Below are 23,677 nucleotides of genomic sequence, written 5' to 3' on the forward strand. Positions count from 1 at the left end.
ACCATGTTTAGAATTTTTCCTTTGAGAACTGAAACTATAAACTTGTGCCTCCGTAGAGTTTAGAAATTTAAGGGAACAAACCCAAGGCAGGAATTCCAGATCTTCCTGTGGTTTTATAGTATAGTGAAAACGTCAGTGCACATGAGAAGTGTGAATGGATGTTTTTTTCGACAGGTTTAGTTTATTGCTTGTCAATGGGGGGGGGGGGGGGGGGGGGGGGGGTACTGGCCCTTCAAGGTGGAGTTTCCTCCCTTATTTTTTTTCTTTCCCCTTATGCACCTCCTTCCCCAGTTTGTGTGGCCCCTAGAATCTAGCACTAGTTGAGGCGGATTATTGAGTCTCAGAGAGAAAGACAGAGAGAGAGAGAGAGAGAGAGAGAGAGAGAGAGAGAGAGAGAGAGAGAGAGAGAGAGAGAGAGAGAGAGAGAGAGAGAAGGAGAGTTGGGGAGTTGGGGAGTGGAGAGTGCGAAAGGCAAGCAGGGAGGGGAGATCGAGAGGAGTCGCGCACACTCCAACACCACAAGGCTGTTATGCGAACCCGATGCGCGCAACAGATTTGCATGCCAGCGCACTAGGGGTATTTTTCATTTAAATTGCTGCAACTCAGACAATATTTGCATGTGAATGCATTCTTGCAGTGAAGCTCGAGGAGCAATGCAACGGGGACCACCACACCCAGTTGCCTAAATTAAATCTTGAAGTGACCTCTGCAACAATTTGGAGCTTTTTCCTGCTTGGTTTCGACCACAAAAGGACATAATGACGGGACTTTTTCAGCTGAGAATGTGGGGTTTCTTCATCGTTTTAGTGCTGTTAACGCTTCACGCATCTGGTAAGACACTACGATATCAGATTTACGAGGAACAGAAGGTTGGCACAGTTATTGCTCGTTTAAAAGATGATGTCGCGGATGTTCTGGCTAAACTTCCAAGCTCAGTGTCGCTGCGCTTCCGAGCAATGCAAAGAGGGAGTTCCTCGTTTCTCACTGTGCGCGAGCAAGACGGAGAAATAAGCATCAAATCCAGAATTGATAGAGAAAAACTTTGTGAAAAGAATCTCAACTGCTCGATCCAATTCGACGTGCTCACGTTGCCTACGGAACATCTGCAACTGTTTCACGTCGAGGTGGAAGTTTTGGACATCAACGACAACGCGCCACAGTTTGCCCGCGCCATAATCCCGATTGAAATATCCGAGAGCGCGTCTGTCGGAGCGCGCATCCCCCTGGACAGCGCCACGGATCCAGACGTGGGCGAAAACTCCTTGTACAGCTATGCCTTAGAGCCCAACCATTTTTTTAATATTGAAGTACAGTCCAGAACCGATGGGGCAAAATATGCTGAACTGGTGGTACTCCGAGAACTGGATCGGGAGGTACGCTCCAGTTATGAACTTCAGTACACGGCTTTTGATAGTGGTGTTCTATCCCGAACAGGAACCACCCTGCTTAAGATCAATGTCGCAGATTCAAATGACAACAGCCCGATCTTTGACAAGTCCTCATACGTGATCAATCTTCCGGAAAATGCACCTGTTGGAACACTGTTAATTGATTTGAATGCCACTGACGCTGATGATGGGACAAACGCCAAAATAGTCTATTCATTCAGCAGTCACGTGTCCCCCAAAATCATGGAGACGTTCAAAATCAACCCTGATAGTGGTCATCTGACCCTCATTGCTCGTGTAGACTACGAAACTACTAATTCCTATGATATCGATGTGCAAGCACAGGATATGGGTCCAAACTCCATGCCAGCCCACTGCAAGATCCTGGTCAAGGTGGTTGACGTAAACGACAATAAACCAGACATTAGCATTAATATCATGTCCTCACAGGGCAACGGAGATGCAGCTTATATATCAGAAGCTGCTCCACTGGACACATTTGTGGCTTTAGTGAGGGTGGAGGACCTAGACGCTGGTCTTAATGGAGAGGTGGAGTGTAAGCTTCATGGTCAAGGTTATTTCAAACTACAGAAAACATACGAAAACAACTACATGATTCTGACTAATGTGTCTCTGGACCGAGAGAAAAGGTCAGAGTTCAGTCTGACGGTGGTGGCAGAGGACCGAGGGACTCCTAGCCTCTCCACAGTCAAACACTTCACTGTGCATGTAACCGATGAAAATGACAACCCACCGCATTTTGAGAAGGGGCAGATTGAGATCTTTAAAGCAGAGAACAATGCTCCAGGGGCATATTTGACCTCCATCCTGGCAACAGATCCAGATCTGGATGTCAATGGACAAGTGATCTACTCCATCCTGGAGAGCGCAATTCATGGGAACTCCATTTCCACATATGTCACCATCGACCCTTCTAACGGTGCAATCTATGCCCTGCGTACATTCGACAGGGAGGATGTGAGCCGCATCTCCTTTATTGTGCAGGCCAAAGATGCTGGAACGCCACCACTGCTCAGTAATGCCACCATTGTTCTCAACATCCTAGATGAAAATGACAACCCCCCTGTGATTGTGGTCCCTCAGCTGTGGAACTTTAGTGCCGATGTACCAGTGTCAAAGTTCACTGAAGCTGGACATCTTGTAACTGTTGTCAAGGCAACGGACCGTGATATGGGGATAAACTCTGAGCTTGTTTGCTCCATCGTCAGTGGCAATGAAGAGGGTTTCTTCAATATTGATCCAAGAACATGTGAAATTCGCGCCAATGCCAGTCTGGAGAACTTCCCTCATGAGCATGCTGAGATAACTGTTGTGGTGAGAGATCATGGAAGTGAGAGCCTGAGTGCCAAAGCAGTTCTCAGGATAAACCTCTATGAGAATATAGAGAACCATGTCCAAGAGATGGACCAAGGGGAATCTCCACTTGATGCATCACTGATTATCATCATCTCCCTGGGGGCCATCTGCGCCGTGCTGCTGGTAATCATGGTAGTGTTTGCTGCTCACTGCAACAGAGAGAAGAAGGAGACAAGGCAATCTTATAACTGTCGGGTTGCTGAATCAACCCACCAGCACCACCCCAGGAAGCCCTCACGGCAGATCCACAAAGGAGACATCACCCTTGTTCCCACTGTGAACGGTACCCTACCAATCAGATCCCATCACCGCTCGCCTTCAGATACACCACCATTGGACCGAGCCCAGATGGGGACCAGGCAGTCTCACCACAGTCACCAATCCCTTAACAGCCTAGTGACGATATCATCCAATCACATTCCAGAGAGTTTTGCCCTGGAGCTGGCGCATACAACTCCACAGGTGGAGGTGAGTGTGGGCGCACACACACATATACACGCTCGCACGCTCACTTAATCGCCCGCTCACTCACTCACTCACTCGCTCACGCACGCACGCACGCACGCACGCACGCACGCACACACACACACATACACACACACACACACACACTGAATTTGCACGTAATTGTGAAAAACAGTCTCATCAAGTGTATTTCTAGTTACAGCCGCCTTTGTTCTTACTTTGTTTGCACCTTGTCCCAACCCATGATAACCCTCAGTCATGTGTCTCAGAATTCATCCAGATTCACTCTCCGATAAGCAGTCCCCCTTTTGTTTTAACACCGTCCATTTTGTGTCATCCATATTCAGCAGCCACTCCATCATTCATTTTGTGTATACTCATCCATTTTTTTGTCTTCTGTCTTGTCTCTCCCTTTATCTTTTTTCCCATCTGTTATTCCATTTTCACCCCGACCCGTTTCAATTTTTCCTCCTATTTTTTTTTTTTTGTTTATTTGTTTTATTTTGTTTTGTTATTTTGGGATACAGCAAGTCTCACAGCTTCTGTCCATGCTCCATCAGGGCCAGTACCAACCCAGACCCAGTTTCCGTGGCAACAAATACTCTCGCAGCTACAGGTAAACCCTCAGCCCCAACACCGCTAATTAAATTTTATTCACCTTTTACAGATCACTATGTTGTCTTTGATTTACATCTGTGTGACATGTTCAACAACCTGTTGTATAGTTTGTCTTTTTTTTTTCATATTCCAATTGTCAACATACATACCAGTGCCATTCACTTCCCAAAGTAATCATTTGTCAGAATGTCCCAACAATTTATTTATTTTTCTTAATCAGACCAAATTTTGTGAAGTATAAATGGGACAGGATTGTTTGGAGATTTAAAAGTTTGCACAAATTCTTGTCAAAAATAGATTTGACTCATTACATGCAGACATGTTTCATAAAAAAACCTCGACATTGTCCACGTGTTTAACCTGCACCTTTTGCACTGGTTCCATTAAGGTATGCATTACAAGACATGGACAAGTTCAGCCTAAAGGACAGTGGACGTGGGGACAGCGAGGCGGGGGACAGTGATTGTGAAATGGGGAGAGAATCCCCCGTGGACAGGCTGCTGCTGGGGGAAGGATTTTCTGACCTGATACATCTCGAAATGCACCACCGCCTTCATCCAGGTAAGCTACCTTGATGTAACACGGGGGCTCTGATTGTATTGTCGTGTTGCAACTCTTCAATTGGGTCGGCTTTGCTAAGTCACACACCTCCAATACCCTTACACTCTGCTCACACCTTACAACACAATCACAGCTCCAATTAATTTCATCATGCAAAAGTGACACTGTTTCAGCCATTTTGAAATAGTACAGTAAAGGGCTCAATATAATTTTGATAGTTTTTTATGTTATTCAAATACGAAACCAGAACAGAAGAAGAGTGTAGACTTCAATCAATCCCTAAATACAGAGAGAGCAACATAGAGATTTACAGCATCCAAACACGTTAGATGGAATTTTCCATATTGAATTTGAATCGCTGTCACTTGTAATCAGCATCAGATCTGGATGAAACTAAGTTTGAACTCACAACCTTTGACCCTGCAAAATATATTTCATTCATATTTTTTAAAATGTGACAGAGATATATTGCCCAGCATGAAAAATAGAATTTGAAAAAAAAAAAGTGGAAAAAATAATTATTCATGATACTCATCATCAAAACTAATTAATTTATCAATACCTGAAGCCATCGATGATGTACACAAATAAAGCCACAGAAGAAAACATACAGACCTTGGCACAGGTAATATTATTGTGGAAGTGAACTGAATTGAGCTATTTCCTCTGCACTGCTTCCAGCAATTTTGTAGACATCCCGCCTGACAAATTTTAGCACTATGGACAAGGTCAGGGCTGAGCCAACTAATAGTCCATACACCTGCCCATACAGCCATTCAGCACGCTGAAAACACAATCCCATTGTACTCTGCCCATTCTTCCACACAGACCCTATTTCCACGCTTGTTATCACACCCAGAGAGGTTACAGTGTGCCGGGCTGTTTGTGTCATTCCGCGTGTGTGTGTGTGTGTGTGTGTGTGTGTGTGTGTGTGTGTGCGGGCGCATGTGTGTGTGTGTGTGTGTGTGTGTGTGTGCGCGTGTGTGTGGGTGCGTGCGTGCTTGTGCGTGTGCGTGTGTGTGTGTATGCGCGCGCGTTATCTACCCCCCGAGTCGTGTCTGTAAAATCCTCCCCGGAGCCGAGATGAGTCGCCTGTCACTCATCGGTATGCGTCTCAGGGTGCTGTTTTTTTTCTACCCCTTTCCTCCATTTTCTTTCCTTTCTCTTTTTCCCCTCTGTTGAGTGACAGTGTTGCACTTTCATGTCTGAACTGAGGAGAATTCACAGTAATTGCTTTTAGAATTATGTTATTTTCTCACTCAGTCACTCTGCCCCTTTCTCACCCGCTGCAATCCGGAGAGCTCCTCCAAATGTCTTTTTGCTGTACATGTAATGTATTCGCCATCTTAATTGTTATTTTTAAAAGGAGGGGTGATGGACAGTGTCGGTCAATTTAAGTGGCTTCCACCCCCAACCTCTGTCCTCTGTATTTTTTATGGCAATATGCAAAAACAAAAGTGAAGGACTCTTTTTGATAGCTGCGTCTTGGTTTCTCTTCAATGGATTTAATTTATCTGAATATGAAATCACGCCAGATATGACAGAGCAAGACAACCACTGCCTCCCTTGTAGATGTGAAAGATGTAGTTGATATAAATGGAAGAACAGATATGAATTTATCCGCCATCTTTAATGCCAGATGGGTGAAATCTAGCAATTAATCATTTGTTATCTATATCTAGTGATTGTTTTCTTATCTGCCTCAAATTTTTTAGCGTAGCCAGTATCTAGCACCAATCTGCTCATACGGTAGTGATGTAGAAGTATGAAGGGCTGCAGAGGGGGAAACAAAATACAACAATTACTGTGCTTAAAGAAAATCAGTCAGAACTACCTTGTCAAATATTCAACAAGGTTTAGACATTAGAGAGAGAGAGAGAGAGAGAGAGAGAGAGAGAGAGAGAGAGAGAGAGAGAGAGAGAGAGAGAGAGAGAGAGAGAGAGAGAGAGGTAGGTAGGTAGGGGTGTAGGTGTGTAGGTAGGTAGGTAGGTAGGTAGGTAGGTAGGTAGGTAGGTAGGTAGGTAGGTAGGTAGGTAGGTAGGTAGGTAGGTAGGTAGGTAGGTCGGTAGGTCGGTCGGTCGGTCGATCGATCGATCGATAGATTAGGGAGGGTTGGTAGGTAGGTAGGTAGGTAGGTAGGTAGGTAGGTAGGTAGGTAGGTAGGTAGGTAGGTAGGTAGGTAGGTAGGTAGGTAGGTAGGTAGGTAGGTAGGTAGGTAGGTAGGTAGGTAGGTCGAGCGATCGATGATCGGCTCGATCGAGATCGATCGATCCGACGATCGATCGATTTATTGACTAATTTCATGGAAAAAAGAACACCAAGGCTAACACTAAGTTGATCTGATGTGTCTTCTCAATAGTATTTGCGCTTTTTCCATTTCGGTATTTTTGACATATATTAAGGATGACAGCAAAGTTGGACACTCACTATGACGCTTCTAATGTATCTGCCTTTCCTTATTTTGCAGTGAGCATTTGTTTTTAAAGCTCTTTTGTTTTCTTGTCATTTGTTGGACAAGCCCTTGATGCTTGTTGTTGTTCTTTTCTTCTAGCAATGAGACTGTGCACGGATGAATGCCGGGTACTGGGACACTCTGACCAGTGCTGGATGCCTCCAGTCTCCTCACCCGCGTCCTCGTCAGACTACCGCAACAACATGTACATCCCAGGGGAAGAGTCTTCCCAGCAACCCCAAACTGATGATGACCAGTCCTCGGAAGAGTCAGATCAACTCAAGAGTTTTTCCACTTTTGGCAAGGAGCCTGGAAGTGAGGAGGAAGGGCCAGCGAGAGTTGCCGCTGGAGGAGGAAGTGAAGGGTGTACCCCAGCAGGAGGCGCTGGCTCACTACTCACGGAAATGAACAGTGTCTTCCAGCGGCTCCTACCTCCTAATATGGACTCATATAGTGAGTGCACTGAACCAAGCCCAACTTCATCATCCTCAACTGGCGAGAAAGGGAGTGGACGCAGTGGCAACATTTCCGGTAACCATAGCAACATCGCTGTTCCCCAGGACAGCCGTAGAGGCTTGTTACCAGGTGGGAAGGGTCCTGCTTACCCCCCAGGTGTGGCCACATGGGCAGCCAATACCCACTATCTAAATCCAGGAAATGGATCTGTGGGGAACAACCACGTATCCCCAGCCCCTCCCTCATCCTCCACCTCCAGTAACGGACAGCCACCACACCTCAAATGGCTCCCTGCCATGGAAGAAATTCCAGAGAACTATGAGGAAGATGAATTTGATGGTGTGTTCTACCAGGGTGGCAAACGTGGCGAGAACCGCCAGGAGACAGGCATGGATGCTAGCGAGCTGGTCCATGAAATAAACAAACTACTGCAGGATGTTAGGCAGACCTAGAGAGTAAAATACATAATGAGGTTTCTTCTGAGTCATTTGACCACCTTTGAAAGAAAATTCAATGTGCAAACATACATAATCAATGTGATGAACGCTTTGTGCTTATCGTAATGGCTGTCTCGTTGTTTTACCAAATATCTTCTCACCATTTTGAGATGAAAGACTTGAAGAGTAAAACACTGCACTGCAACAGAAGTGGCACAATGACCTCAAAACATAAAAAAATAAGGAAAACAGACAATTGTTGTTGTGTTTGTTAGTGATTTTGAGGGAGAATCCACCAATTAACTCCCTGTCGTTATTTGTAATGTTTACAGATGCCAGTGGGAGAAACCAACTGTTATGTGGTCTGGTTTTACAATGTACAACAAATGTACAGTGTCTGTGAGAAATGACCGCTTCACTTGAATATTGTGCTATGTGTCTTGTTTTGTTATCATGGAATGTAACTGTACAAATTGATCTTTGTATTTTAAAAAAACACTTTTGTATTTCTATATATTTATATGTGTCCATGTATGTTTGTACAGAAAAAGAAAACAAATGTCTATTTTTTATATTGTCACTGCATGTCTAAATATTCAGTGTGTGTCTCTTTCTTCTGCTTTGTTACTTTTATAAAACAATTGTATTTAATTTTGTATTGAATGTTTGTGAGCACCATTTAAAAAAAATCACATTCCAATGAAGTTCCATGTTGAAATATGGTTTTGTATAGTGTCCTTATGACAAAGGCAAATAAAGTAGAAAGATCAATAATGTAATTTTGGCTTGTGTTTTAATTTTAGTCAATCCTGAATATTTCACTTTGGAATTCCACAATTTTTTTTTTTATTGTGTCTTATGACTTTATTTTACCCCCTTGCCTCTTAGCACCTCCTGATGTTATCCATCTGAACTGCACCATCTTTAAGTAAAATTAACAGTGCTAGGCTGTACAACAATCACAAGCATGACTCTACTAGACACGTATTACTGTATTCCTAAATTAGCATAACTTACAAATACACATTTTGGTTCTTTTTAAGTTTCTTTCCAATGATTTCTTCTTCAACAACTGTAAATATGCTGCTGTACGTAATTAGATAAACACAGCTACGTGAACGAATAATTCAGTTTATGAAAATGAAAGAGTGTGTGTGTGTGTGTGTATGCATGTGTGTGTGTGTGTGTGTGTGTGTATGCATGTGTGCGTGTGTATGTTGAAAAACATGGCTTACTCGCTCACACACACACATACACACACACACACGCACACACTTATACAACACACATTGACAAACATGATGTTAAAATATTGAATTGTTTTTGAAAGAGGCAAATTCAACAACTAAGGCTAAATGATGCACTTAACCTCATGAGACAGAGCTTGAATAAAGGTAAAGGTTACAATTTGCATGTACACAGAAATTCCCTTAAAGCGACACACACAGAGGCTGATGTGAATAGACCGACATGAGTCACGCACACACTCATATGGATGTATGCACGCACACACCCACACACGTATACTGTATCCCAACACACACGCACACACACACCCACACACTTAATGAGCCCATTTGTCTTCATCATTAAAAAGACCAAGCCTCAATAATCAGCAAGACGATGTGTGAATGTCCTAAGCATGCTCGATTCTAAATTAGCACAGCTTTGTAAGGGATTTGATGGCTGTTAGCCCTAATCAGCATCTCAGGGAGCTATTGTTTATGATGGCATATATGACTTCCAAGTAAAAATGAAACGATATATTATAGTCTTCAGTACGCATTCACCAGATTTATTTGCACCACTTTGACATTTTTTTTCTTCTTTTCGTCTGCCTAAGAAAAGTCATGGAATATTCAGCTTTTTAAATATGCTTGATTTTCAAAATTGCACATGGGGCAAATTAACATTTTTAATAGAGTTGCAAAACAAGTTAAAAGACATCTATAAATTAGCCTGTGAAGACATGATGGATGATCTTTAGCCACAAGAAATATCTTTGGAATGGGGTAATGGAGTGTGTAATAGAAAAAAAAATATTTGTTAGTGCTGATTTATTGCCATGGAAATGCAGTAATTAATTTTACACAAATACTCGCGACAGTTGCATCGATAGGGTATTGAAATATAACCTCCACCATATCATTGTCTCTGCAAATCCGACATTAGTATTTGTCAGTCTTGGACTCACTTGTCTTCAACTCATGTTCATTCTTTGGTCGCTCTGGTTTTCAAGATTTCTTTCTATTTTTTTGACAAACATATATTTGCATGCACACTTCCCTCATTCTTAATCTCAACCCTTCCCATATTTTGATTTTTAAATAAGTTACTGTAATTGCATTTTGTTCTTCAGGTTTCGCGTGATGTGTTTTATTGGGGGGGAAACAAAGGTACATTCTTAGCCATCGAAAATGTCTTGTCTCACTGATAAACAGGAAATTAAGATGGTGATGGCCTCTGTAATATTGACTTATTGGAAATCTCAACTTGACAGCAGTTTTCTTGTGAAGTCAAACACAACACACTGACCCCAGACTCTAGCAAACAGGATATTAGAAAGGGTGATGTAAGCAGTACTAGATATGTGCATCACTCTGATAAAATCGTTGAGGTTGTAGCTGCATTTTGGCTTGGTTCATCTAATACTACTATACTCCATATATCTATTTAAAATTCCTCATTTTGATACTTGTTTCTCTTTGCATTGTGGCTCCACAAACAACATAAGCAGATCCAGTATGCTTAGTAAACATAACTTTGATTAGTAAACATTATTTTGGGGGTCAAGGGTATTAGTCAAACACTACAGTGTGCTTGTCAACATAGTGTGACTTACTGAAATTGTACATGCAGGTAAAGACAGCATTTGTACAAAATCAACCACAATACTTAATGAAAAGAGAGCGGGAGAAGTGTGCTGACATCTGCAGCAGGGAAACAGACAGAATTTCAAGAGATTCTTCTGTTTTACAAATGACCTATTTTGTTATCCATCTCATTCTCTGACCTTCTCCTCATCAAGGGCACATTTGTGCTGGATCATATCCCTGCTGTCTTTGGGCGAGAGGCTGAGTACAATTCAAATATTTTGGAGGAGAATTTTATGATTATATCACTTTGGCCAAAACTCTGTTTTGTGTAGGAAATGACATTTTTACTCAGGAAGCTCCGCCAGCTGTGGTTCACAAATAAGTAACACATTGCTAGGCAATTAATACTGCAAAATCATATATAGTGAAGATACATTTTAAAAGGCTTTTGTTTGGGATGTGCACCAGGCCAGTTCTGGGTGAATGCCATGCTTTCCCAGGGTCAGCTAAGATGGATGGATGTACAGATGGATATATTTACTTTTGCTGATTTCATAAAACCAAATATAAAATGGCAGTCGAGGGAGACAGGATTCTGTCATTTTTCTTCTGCACCACCACCTAACTAGCTATGAACCTCACCGCACTTCTCCGGCATTGGTCTTGCTCCCGAATAATGTCCGAAGACATATGAAGAAGATGACTATTGTACTACATAGACAATTCTGCAGTGTCCTCAGGGTTGCTGAAGGCCTTTTGTAGACACCTATGTATGTATTTTTTTCCCCTTCCCATTTCTTTTCATCACTTTTGGAGGTAAGTCCAGTCCTTACTCTCACTACACTGTTTTTCATGGTATACATAATGCCTTCAAAATTGTTTTGTATATCTGCCCTGACCAATACGAATGAGAATGAAATCCATCTAATGCTGTGAAAGCTCCCCGAGGACCATGATGTGCGCTGTTAGATGTGAATACCAAAATAAAAGGACAAGCTTACGAGAAACGCTGAACCTAATTTTGGGTTAGCAAAAGGCATGTTAAATGCTGACTTCCAGATAACAAAAGTTTAAATTTGAACTGAGTGAGCAGCCGCAAGGACTCACTCGTTTTTAGTTGCATTGTGTGTCACATAAAAAAAAAAAAACGTGGACATGGTTGTGAGGTCCCCTCACCTCCTTTCAAAATAGGGTTGTGAACTATGTTGCTTATGTTAATGGAAATAAAAAATACTGCATTCACACACACACGCATACACACACACACACACACACACACACGCACACGCACACACACACCTATACAGTTATATATATATATGTGTATATATTTCTGTTTTGCTGAACGGTGTGATTAATTTTTGGTAATATGTGACTTTTTTTCCATCTCAGGTCTAACTTGGAATATGTACTCTATATATGTGCTAATTTCTTTAGATCATTTGCACCACACATACTGTACTGTACACTGTGCCTAGGAGGTTATTCTACTGATTTTTGCCCCCTTTTTATTTAGTCTCATGCAGATGCATTCATTAATATAGCTTAATGAGCCAGAGTAATGCAAAATAGTGGAACATTCGGTACACCTGCATCATCTGCTTTGCTCCATACAAGGGGCAAAGTCAGGCAGCTGTCCTACTAGACCTCATTAGTGTGCAAGTGTGCATAATGTGGTGGCTCCTGAACGTGAACTTGAATTATGGCTACTTCGGCTGTTTTAAATCACATTATACTAAATCCAGCCAGTAGGTGGCACTGTGGTTCTTACCATTCCACGTCAGGGAATTTGCTTTCATGCAATTCAGCCTTCAACAATGCTGTGGGCTAGTAAAGGGGGGGACCCCAATCCTGTCTTCACAATTGTGTTAAATTCAAGCAAAACATTGTTTTTATTCTGGGATGCCAAGAAATGTGTCCTTACTTTATGAATGAGTGAGCATATACAAGCTGATTCTGTGTGTGGAAAGTGTATGTAGTATGTATACAGTATGGAGGATGTAGGTGTGGCCATGAGAGGTGTGCTGGTGAGGCCTCTGCATGTGTGTTCTGTTCGAGTGTGTATATGAGGGTAGCTGGGTGTGTTTGCAGTTTCCTCACCCTTTCAGTTATCCTCATCCAGCTTGCCATTTAGAGTTGGAAAGCAGCCAATCGCTGGATGCATCATTTCTGTTTCTCTCTCTGCCTCCCTCTCTCTCCCCCTCTCTTTCTGTTTGGACAATTGGATTAGTGCAGAGTGATAGAGACAAAAGCTAGAATCTCACTCTCTCAGCCAGTTTGCTTGTCCTCATGACATGTATGATAGTGACACACAGACACAAATAGCGAACACAGATATCCAAACCACACTGCTGTTGTCGTGTCCTGAGGCTGAGCTAGTTTAATATCCAGATGGTTTAATTATTGCATACATGTCACACACACACAGACACACGCACACACACACACACACACACACGCACACACACACACACACCCACACACACCCACACACACACACACACACACATCCATTTTCTTTACCTCACGGGCGTCGCGGACGCGCTTGAGCCTATCTAGCTTACTTCAGGCAGCAGGCAGGGTACACCCTGAACTGGTTTCCAGCCAATCGCAGGGCACACACAGACAATCATTCACACCTACGGCAATTTGGATTCCTCAATTGGCCTACCATGCATTTTTGGAATGTGGGAGGAAACCGGAGTCCCCAAAGGGAACCCACGCAGGCATGGGGAGAACATGCAAACTTCACACAGGATGTGGAGCCGGAATCGAACAGACAACTTCTGCACTGTGAGGCAAACGTGCAAACTTCTACATAATTCATCCAATTCTTTTCATTCCACTTTTGACATATTCCAAATATTCACGTGAGGAGCGCTTGCATTTTTTCCATTCCAAAAATCTTCTGTTTTTGCAAAATTCACAAATTTTCAGCCAAGCTTTCCCCATTCGTTACTAATGACACATTCAACATGTCACATTTTCATCGTTCTCGTTTGAAATTCACATCAGTCAGCTCTTTCAAATAAGATCAGGAAGGAATATCAACATTCCCAAGATTGCCACGTATCAAAGATTCCACATTTTCACAAACTTTGTGTAAAATATTGCAAAATACTTTTTCCCTTCTAATTTCTAAATGTTTCAACTGATTGAACTGTTCTAAGTTTAAACTGTTCATCTTATCATCTTATTCCAAAACTTCCCACGATTCAAACATTTCACATTTTCACTTTTAAAATTCACGTAAAACTCTGCAAAATTTCCTTTTTCCCTTCTAATTTCTCAATTTTTCAACCGATTCAACCGGTTCCAATGTTCAACTGTTCATCTTGTGCCTACCTATCCCACTACTCCCCACTTACCAAAAATTCCAAATTTCCAACTTTAAAATTCACACCAAATATTAAAAAAAAATGTTTTTCCCTTCTAATTCTTGCATTATTTGACCGATTCAACCCATTCCAACTATAATCATTCTGTAGCATTGCCCAAGTATTTATTCAACTTCTTCACCTTCACATGTAATTTCTCTAGAAATTGCTCATTTTAGTTCTTATTATCATCTACCCATCCATTTTAATGCCACTCATCCTGTTCAGGATCATGGCTTTCCCAAAGAACTTCAGATGAAAGGTACACCCTGCACTGGTCGCCAGCCGATAGCAGCGCACATATCCTGTAGAAATGAATAACCATTCACATCCACATAGTCAGTGAGCAGGAATAGATGCCTCACTACACGTATACAAGTCAGGCAAGTGCACCCCTCACATCAACAGTGAGTCATCATCTTCATCTTCTTCTTTCAGCTGATACCTTTAAGGGTTGCCACAGCAGCTCAATCATTTCCAACTCACTCTTACTCTTATTATGTGACTTCCTCTGATATACCAACCACCTGCATTTTCTCTCACACCACATCCATAAACTTCCTCTTTGGCCTCATGCTTCTCCAGTGCCTGGTGGCTCCATCCTCAGCATCTTACTCCCTATGTTGTACCCCAGGTTCCTCCTCAGCACATGTTCAAACCATCTCAATCTCGCCTCTCTGATTTTGTCTCCAAACCATCCCACCGGAATTGTCCCTCTGATATGTATATTGCTAATCCTGTCTATCCTCGTCACTCCCCAACAGAATAATCTGAGTCACCTCCAGCTCTGCCTCCTGTCTTTTTGTTAGTGCCACTGTCTGCAAGCCATACACCATAGCTGGTTGCACTACTGCCTTGTCGACTTGGCCCTTGACTCTTGCAGATATTATTTGGTCACATATCATTCCTGCCACCATTCCTCAACCCACTCCACCCTGCCTGCACTCTCTTCTTCACCTCTCACCATTTCTTTAGACAGTTGACTCAATGTATTTAAACTCATCTACTTTCTCCACCTCTACTCCTTCTAACCGCACTATTCCACCAGGCTCCCACTCATTCACACACATGTACTCAATTTTGTTCCTATTGACTTTCATTCTCCCTGTTCTCCAAAGCATATGTGCACCTCTCCAGGTTAGACTCGACCTGCTCTGTACTCTCACTACAGATCAGAATGTCATCTGCAAACATCATAGTCCATGAAGACTCCTGTCTGATCTCATCTGTCAACTTGTCCATCTGCGAACAAGAAAGGGCTCAGAACTGATCCTTAGTGTAATCCCACCTCCACCTTGAGTGGATCTGTCATTCCTATCACGTATCTCATCGCTGTCACACTATCCTTGTACATGTCCTGCACTACTCTCACATACTTCTCTGGAAGTCCAGACTTCCTCATACAATACCACAACTCTTCTCTTGGTACTCTGTCATAAGCTTTCTCTAAATCCACAAAGGCACAATGTAACTCCTTCTGACTTTCTATATACTTCTCCATCAGTATTTTCAGAGCAAACAATGCATCAATAGCGCTCTTTCCCGGCATGATATCATATTGCTGATCACAGATCTTCACCTGTTGTCTAAGCCTTGCTTCTATTACTCTTTCCCACAACTTTGTGCTGTGGCTGATAAACTTAATGCCTCTGCAGTGCTGCACATCACCGATGTTCTTAATAATAGGAACCAGTATACTTTGTCTCCACTCCTCAGCCATCTTTCCACTTTCCAAGATTTTACTAAACAATCTGGAAGGAAACGCCACTGCAACATCTCCTAGATATTTCCGTGCCTCCACTGGAATGTCATCTGGGCCAACTGCTATTCCACTCTTCATTCTCTTCATAGCTGCCCTCACTCATCATCTTGCATTTCCTGATTTACTCTCACCGCATCTTGCAACCTTTTCTCTCTGTCATTTTCTTCATTCATCAGCTCCTCCAAATATTTCCTCCACCTTCTCAACACTGTCACGACTCGTCCCCGGTCATTCCATTATGTGTACATTTTGTCATAATTTCCGTTTGCGTGTCTGTGTGCTCGCCCCTCCCCTCCTGTGTGCCCATGATCAGTGTAATCACCCTCACCTGCCTCTCATAAGTCATGTCTGCCTCTCACTCCCCTGTTGGATATTTCTCATCTAGTCTCTTGTCTCGTTTCTCATCTTTCTGTTCTCGTCTTTCGTCTATCCGTTCTTGTCTCTCGGTTTCAGTTAGTTTAGTGCCTGTGTCAGGAAGTCATGTTAGTTTGCCCGTTCCAGTTCGTCTGTTCCCCTTCATCCTCCCTTCCAACTCCCTTTTCCCTCAATAAACCCTGGTCCAAGCTGGATTTGGTCGCCCTGGCCCCATTCCATCTGTGACAACACGCTATCTTCACTTGACAGCACATTGCCATCTACATCTTTTATCACCCTAACCTGCTGCACATTCTTTCCAGCTCTGTACTTTTGTCAAGCCAATCAGTAGAAGTCATTTTCTCCGTCCTTACTGTTCAACTTCTTGTACAGCTCACTATGTGCCTGTTCCTTAGATTTTGCCACTTCTCTTCACAATGCACCACATCTCCTTGTACTCCTGTCTACTTTCGTCATCTTGCTTACTATCCCAGTTGTCTCTTTCTCCTGATAGTTTACTGGACATCTTCGTTCCACCACCAAGTCTCCTTGTCTTCCTTCCACTGTCCAAATGTCACCCAGTACCTTCTTATGTCCCTCACCACTTCTACAGTACTTTTCTAGTTGTCTATAATTTCTTCTCCGCCATGCAGTGTTCCTCTCACCGGCTCACTGAATTGCAGTCTTCTTCCTTCAGCTTCCACCATCTGATCCTTTTTTTTTTTTAGCTCTGACTCGCTTCTTTTTCCTCACCTCTAAAGTCATCCTACAAACCACCATTTAGCTACACACTCTCTTCCTACCAATTTACATTCTCCAATTTCTTTTCGTTTGCATCTCCTACAAAGTATGAAGTCTACCTGTGAGCACCTTCCTCCATTCTTATAGGTCACCCTGTGCTCCTCCCTTTTCTTAAAGTAGGTAGTCATCACAGCCATTTCCATCTTTTTTGCAAAATCAACTACCAACTGCCCTTCCACATTCCTGTCCTTGATATCATATCTACCCATTACTTCTTCATCACTAACATGTCCAATGACGTCTGCTCCTATCGCCACTCTTTCATGCTTGGGCACACTCTCCACCAGCTTATGGAACTCACTTCAGAAATATTTTTTTTCCTTCATCTCGCAACCTACCTGTGGCGCATATGCACTGATGACATTAATCATCACCCTTCAACTTCCAGCTTCACCCTCTTCACCATGTCTGCTACTTTGTGTTATTTTGTGTGTTTTTTGCATCTTATGCTGCCCATCCCGGATCACTTTTAGCAGAGAATAACCGTTAAACATCGGACAGTCTTCTGGTACTTTCTCTCCGGTTTTCACTGACCCTCACTTGACGGAGATTTTAGCTGGAGCGGCGGCGCTCTACAAGCTATGCCGTAGATATATTTACTATCCCTCCTCTGTACTACATGTCCGAACCATCTCAATCTGGCCTCTCTGGCTTTATCCCCAAAAGACCTAACATGGGTTGTCCCTCCGATGCACTCGTTCCTGATCTTATCCACCCGCGCCACTCCCAAAGAGAACCTCAGCATCTCCATCTCTGCCACTTCCAGCTCTGTCTTCTGTCTTTTCTCCAGTGCCACTGTCTCTTAACTATACAGCATTGCTGGTCTCACCACTGTCTTGTACACCTTTTCCTTCATTTTTGTTGATACTCATATCAAATATCACCCCTGACACATTTCGCCACCCGTTCTACCCCTGCTTGAATGCGCTTCGTCACCTCTTTTCCACACTCTCCGTTGCTCTGGGCTGCTGACCATCCATCCATCCATCCATCCATCCATCCATCCATCCATCCATCCATCCATCCATCCATCCATCCATCCATCCATCCATCCATCCATCCATCCATCCATCCATCCATCCATCCATCCATCCATCCATCCATCCATCCATCCATCCATCATCTTCTTCCGCTTATCCGGGGTCGGGTCGCGGGGGCAGCAGCTTTAGGAGGGACTCCCAGACATCCCTCTCCCCAGCCACTTCGTCCCGCTCATCCCGGAGGATCCCAAGACGTTCCCTGGCCAGTTGAGAGACATAGTCTCTCAAGCGTGTCCTGGGTCGTCCATGGGGTCTCCTGCCGGTAGGACATGCCCGGAACACCTATCCAGGGAGGCGTCCAGGAGGCATCCTGATGAGATGCCCAAGCCACCTCATCTGGCTCCTCTCAAAGTGGAGGAACAGCGGCTCTGCTCCGAGTCTCTCCCAGATGACCGAGCTTCTCACCCTATCGCTAAGGGAGAGCCCGGACACCCTACGGCGAGAACTCATTTCGGCCGCTTGTATCCGGGATCTCGTTCTTTCGGTCACGACCCATCGCTCGTGACTGCATCATCGTAGGAGCGTAGATCGACCGGTAAATTGAGAGCTTTGCCTTTTGGCTCAGCTCTCTCTTCACCACGATCAGCCGACGCTGCACCGATCTGCCTGTCGATCTCACGCTCCATCCTGCCCTCGCTCGTGAATAAGACCCCAAGATATTTGAACTCCTCCACTTGGGGCAGGATCTCATCCCTGATCCGGAGAGGGCATTCCACCCTTTTTCGACCGAGAACCATGGACTCAGATTTGGAGGTGCTGACCCTCATCCCAACCACTTCACACTCGGCTGCGAAACGCTCCAGTGAGAGCTGGAGATCACGGCTTGAAGAAGCCAAAAGCACCATGCCGTCTGCAAAAAGCAGAGACGCAATGCTGAGGTCCCCAAACCGGACACCCTCAACGCCTCGGCTGCGCCTAGAAATTCTGTCCATAAAAGTTATGAACAGAATCGGTGACAAAGGGCAGCCTTGGCGGAGTCCAACCCTCATTGGGAATGAATCCGACTTACTGCCGGAAATGCGGACCAAACTCTGGCATCGACGATACAGGGACCGAACCGCCCTTATCAGTTGGCTCGGCACCCCGTACTCCCGAAGCACCCTCCACAGAACTTCCCGAGGGACACGATCGAACGCCTTCTTCAAGTCCAGAAAACACATGTGGACTGGTTGAGTGAGCGCCCATGCCCCCTCGACGATCCTGCCGAGGGTATAGAGCTGGTCCACTGTTCCACGGCCAAGACGGAAGCCACACTGCTTATATATATATATATATATATATATATATATATATATATATATATATATATATATATATATATATATATATATATGACATCCTTTGCACTGAAATAAATGCAGGTTGTGTTTATTTTATTTCTAATTCTTTTTGTTGTGTTAGTTAATAATTTCTAACATACATTGAAAATTGTATTGCCCAAAATGGACTATATTAAGAACAGGTTTTGCATATTTGCCCATAATTTGTCCATATTTTAAAAAGCATTTCTCTCATACAGCTAGTTCGGAAGTGCATGGGCTTTTGTGGCCCCCAATTAGCACTGATCAAAAATGGTGGCTCCCTCAAGCATTTGAGTTTCCCATTCCTGTCATAGATGACACATGCAATTAAACTAATTGAAACATTAAAAATGCATGGACTACATAATTAGGCCCTTGTTTACGATACCCTCCAGTACATATCCAAATATGTCATGGAATCCACACATTCAAACTCAAATCTATGCAAACAAACTGAGCATCGTCCTAAAGATTTTAGTTGACTTTAAACGTGTTCTAATGAAAGGGTGTCCAAACTCAGTCCTGAAGGGTGTGCTACAGGAGATATACATCTAAAACAGCCAGGACAATCACCCTCCACGACTGTATGTCTGTTCCAATGTAACCATATTTGCCCCATTCAGATCAATCATATTTCAAAAACTTAAGTCTGGTATCAAAATGTCACCATTATAAGATTTTCATTAACCGTACAAGCAAAAAGGAGACACATGCTTTTGTTTTAACAATTTAGAAGTTAAATACTTGCATCAGAATGACACTTTTGACACAACTATTTGAGTTGATTCATGGTTCACCTCACTGCCCCACTGCAGAGTTCTCCAACGCACAAACCGTTTGGTGCCAGAAAGACTAAAGGCAAAGGTACTTGTTGAGTTTCAAAAAACAAGTGCGAACTCGACAACCCACACAAGTTCCCATGCAAACAGTAACAGTGATTGTATTTTTCACTCATGGAGTCGGCTTCATCACCAGCCTTTCAAATTACATTTCTCAACTCAATTACTGTACAGATTTCTGCTTGTGCGTCATGCAGCAGTCACATCATCAAAGAAAAATAATTTAATGTCTATTTCTTTGAAAGGCTAAAAAGCCATTTTGATTATTTTAAGAAAATTAGATTACTTCTGCTAGAAGAGCACATTTTACAAACATCAATTCTATCCTGTAATTCACTTTCTTAGTCTGAACATAAAAAAAAAGAGAGAGAATACGCTCAGCCATTGAATGTCATAACAAGTTCAATTTGGAATTTTATCTGGTTTTGAAAAATAGCTCTTCGTGTGGGACAATAGCAATATAGTTGTGATCACACCTGTTGCCATAGGCTGCCGTAAATCACTCCCACCCATTTCAGTTATGGTCACTAAAAACGGTATTATTATTATTTTTTGATTATAGTAGCCGTTTTTGTGTTGTGAAATACTAAGGGTGAGTTGTTTATCCCCAAGTCGTTAAAAATAAAATTCGCCTCCAACCAAAAGAAGTGGTATTACCTGTGTATGCCTACTTTTGTTCAAGTTATGATTGCAAACTTTCTGTAAATACTTTAAACTTCATTTGACTTCTCAAATATAATTTTTGTTTGATATATGATATATTTAACTGAAATTGCTGATCTAAACAACCAATGATTTATAAAGCAAAATCTTGAAAATGATCAGGGGTGCCCAAACTTTTGCATGCGACTGTATATTGAGGGAAGGCACATGGTCCACATATTGGAAGCATAAACTGACTTGCAGCAGATCGATCTACGTAAAAAGTACATTTACACGGAACTACAAGATCTCGACTTGACAATGATGTAATGTTGGATGCTGTGAAGTGAGCACTTAGAGACCGTTTTCCAGCCCACTTCGGGTTCATTTGTGACAACCCTGCACCACACTGCCATGACCAGATGCATGAATTTAAAAATATATGAACGATAATAATAATAATAATAATAATAATAATAATAATAATAATAATAATAATAATAATAATAATAATGCGGCTCAGTGGCACACTGGTTAGCATGTCCACCTCAGTTTGGAGGGCGTGGGTTCGATTCCACCTCCTGCCCTCCCTGTGAGGAGTTTGCATGTTCTCCTTGTGCCTGCATGGGTTTTCTCCAGGAACTCCGGTTTCCTCCCATATCCCAAAAAACATGCATGGTAGGCTGATTGAGCATTCCAAATTGCCCATAGGTGAGAGTGCGAGTATGAATGGTTGTTCGTCTCTGTGTGCCCTGCGATTGACTGGCAACCAGTTCAGGGTGTCCCCCCGCCTACTGCCCGATGACTGCCGGGATAGGCTCTAACACGCCTGCGATCCCGTGGGGACAAGCTGTACAGAAGATGGAAGGATAATAATAATATTAATAATAATAATACATTCAATGAATAGATTTCTACGATTCAGAGGGTTTGATGCACGCTCTTGCCATATTTATGAATGAAATAAGATAACTTCCACCACACACATCTGGAGAGCTCAGAATTTGTCTGCCTGCACCTCGATTGAATCCATCCAAACCGTGTTCCACCGCCTGTATGACAACTTAGGCCTCCTTTTAGCTTGCCTAAAGATTTGTCATCTTTCTTCCACGAAAAGAAAATACCCTCGTTACACTAGAACGCCCAGCATGGCACAAACACTCAAAAGGGTGCTTACCCCTTCACTGAAATCAAAATGTGGCGGTTTTTACGCCTGTCCGCATTTGTTTTGTCTATGAAAATTGAGCCTTCAGAGTGAGAGTCAAAATAGAAAAACCTTACTGACGTGTTTAAGAATTGTTTCTCTCTGACACTCACTATCTCAATTTATCTCACACACAGAATAAAGAAGACTTTTTCTCCCACAGTTTAAAAGTGACTGTTCATACCACTATAATGTCAAACTACACAAAGGACAAAGAAGTATAATACAATTAACTCAGGATTTTAAAGATCCACTTAAAATTGCTTTTTTATTTCCTATGCTCTTCATCAGCCCCCTATTCACTAGGCCAATGGTCTTTCAATACTATGGCGACCAGGGTTGGAGCTAGGCTAGGCTGTTGATGTGCAAGTGATTTCTTAAATAGCCCAGAGCCTGAAGAGTAAGGCGAGGTGAAAAAGAGCAGAGAACAACAGATAAATTCGCATTTTGAGTCAGACCTTCAACACAAACCGGCTGAATTAAACTTGACCCTTAGTGTGCTAATCCTTGCATGTGACACATGCAGCACAAACACACATGGAGAGCTTTGTGGCTTGCTGATGGATCTCGTTCGGAATTACTATGTAGATATTTGTTTTATTTTTGATCAGTTTGAAATTAGACTTTTATTCTCCTAATCGCTGCAGTTTGACTGCACATGCCTCATAAAGGAAGGATATCCAGTATGAAATAAGATAAAAAAGAATACCCAGGTAGGAAAGAAAACATTGATGCGGGAAAAAGGCCCAGCAACTGCACTGTTATTTCCCAGATGACCTGTCTCCCCCTTGTGTCCCACTTCCGCGATGGGTTACGTCAGATTCCATTCACTCAGTAATTCATCCCCCTTAGAGTATCTGCCTGTGTGTGGGATTGTTTTGTTTTGAGTGTGTGTGTGTGTGTGCACGTGTGTGTGCACGTGTGTGTTTGTGTGCGTGCGTGCGTGCGTGAAAGAAGATAGGAAAGTGCCATATCTGACTATGCTTTATATTTTGAAATATTATTCAACCACTGTAAGAGGGCACAGACCTATTTTATGTCTTTTGTTGCATTCATACTCTTGTGCGTGCCAGAGACCATTGATCCAGATATCCTGAATCATTCTTTAATGAGAAATCAATCTTCGAGGAATTCACATTCAGCCCTTTGTGCAAATAACCAATACACATCAAACAGTTATGTACTTCACTTGTATAAGAATACCTTCTGATTTTAAAAGGCACAGTTTGGATAAACTATGATGTATAGTTGAAGATGAAAAGAATGCTACAGGACTTTGTGCTGTCTCTGTTGAAATACCGTTGATGTGCATAAAAAAATATACCATCGCAGCCTCAAATTGTTATATGAATACAAGAAAACTGGGTAAATGAAGGAGAAAAAAAAAGGAAAAACATCAAAATAAGTTTGCGCACGGATAATATCCTTTCAGTCATTTGTGAAATCTTGCACAATGAATGAACAAGTGCAAATGCTGTTTTAATTTATTTTTCAGCCAGTTGATTGTAGAAGAAGTTCACGTCATATGTAAGTGGCAGAGTGTACGAGTGGCTAGCACATGCATTTGCAAGTCTGGTCCTCAGACCTGATGTCCGGCCTGTTTTAGAGGTTTTTCCTCATTCACACAGCTGATTTACATGATCAAGCTTTTACACAGCTTGCTGATGAGCAAATCATTTGGATCAGGTATGTTGAGGAGGGCCTCTTTTAAAACAGGCAGGACAACAGGTCCCAAGAACCAGACTTGGGTTAGCACACTTAAGCACCGTTCACAAGGCAGGATGATT

At 42.7% G+C, this 23,677-nt stretch overlaps 1 protein-coding gene and 1 pseudogene across 2 annotated transcripts; one reads left to right on the top strand and one right to left on the bottom strand.

Annotated features, from left to right (window-relative positions):
• The first annotated feature begins 475 nt into the window (after positions 1-475).
• On the top strand, positions 476-8,533 carry pcdh18a (protocadherin 18a). 2 transcript variants are annotated; one of them, XM_088374555.1, is made up of 4 exons: positions 476-3,233; positions 3,758-3,846; positions 4,237-4,409; positions 6,961-8,533. In XM_088374555.1, exons 1-4 carry the CDS (start codon positions 759-761, stop codon positions 7,767-7,769), a joined length of 3,546 nt encoding a protein of 1,181 aa, XP_088230681.1. In that variant the 5' UTR covers positions 476-758; the 3' UTR covers positions 7,770-8,533. The 2 variants fall into 2 exon arrangements, with proteins under 2 accessions (XP_088230681.1, XP_088230682.1); XM_088374556.1 differs by having other exon boundaries at positions 3,791-3,846.
• Positions 8,534-14,444: 5,911 nt separating this feature from the next.
• LOC148398969 (uncharacterized) lies at positions 14,445-16,589 on the bottom strand (annotated as a pseudogene).
• Between the last annotated feature and the right edge of the window lie 7,088 nt (positions 16,590-23,677).

Source organism: Syngnathus floridae, chromosome 4, assembly GCF_059516105.1.
Source record: "Syngnathus floridae isolate MCC-2025c chromosome 4, RoL_Sflo_1.0, whole genome shotgun sequence".
NCBI classification, from domain to species: domain Eukaryota; kingdom Metazoa; phylum Chordata; class Actinopteri; order Syngnathiformes; family Syngnathidae; genus Syngnathus; species Syngnathus floridae.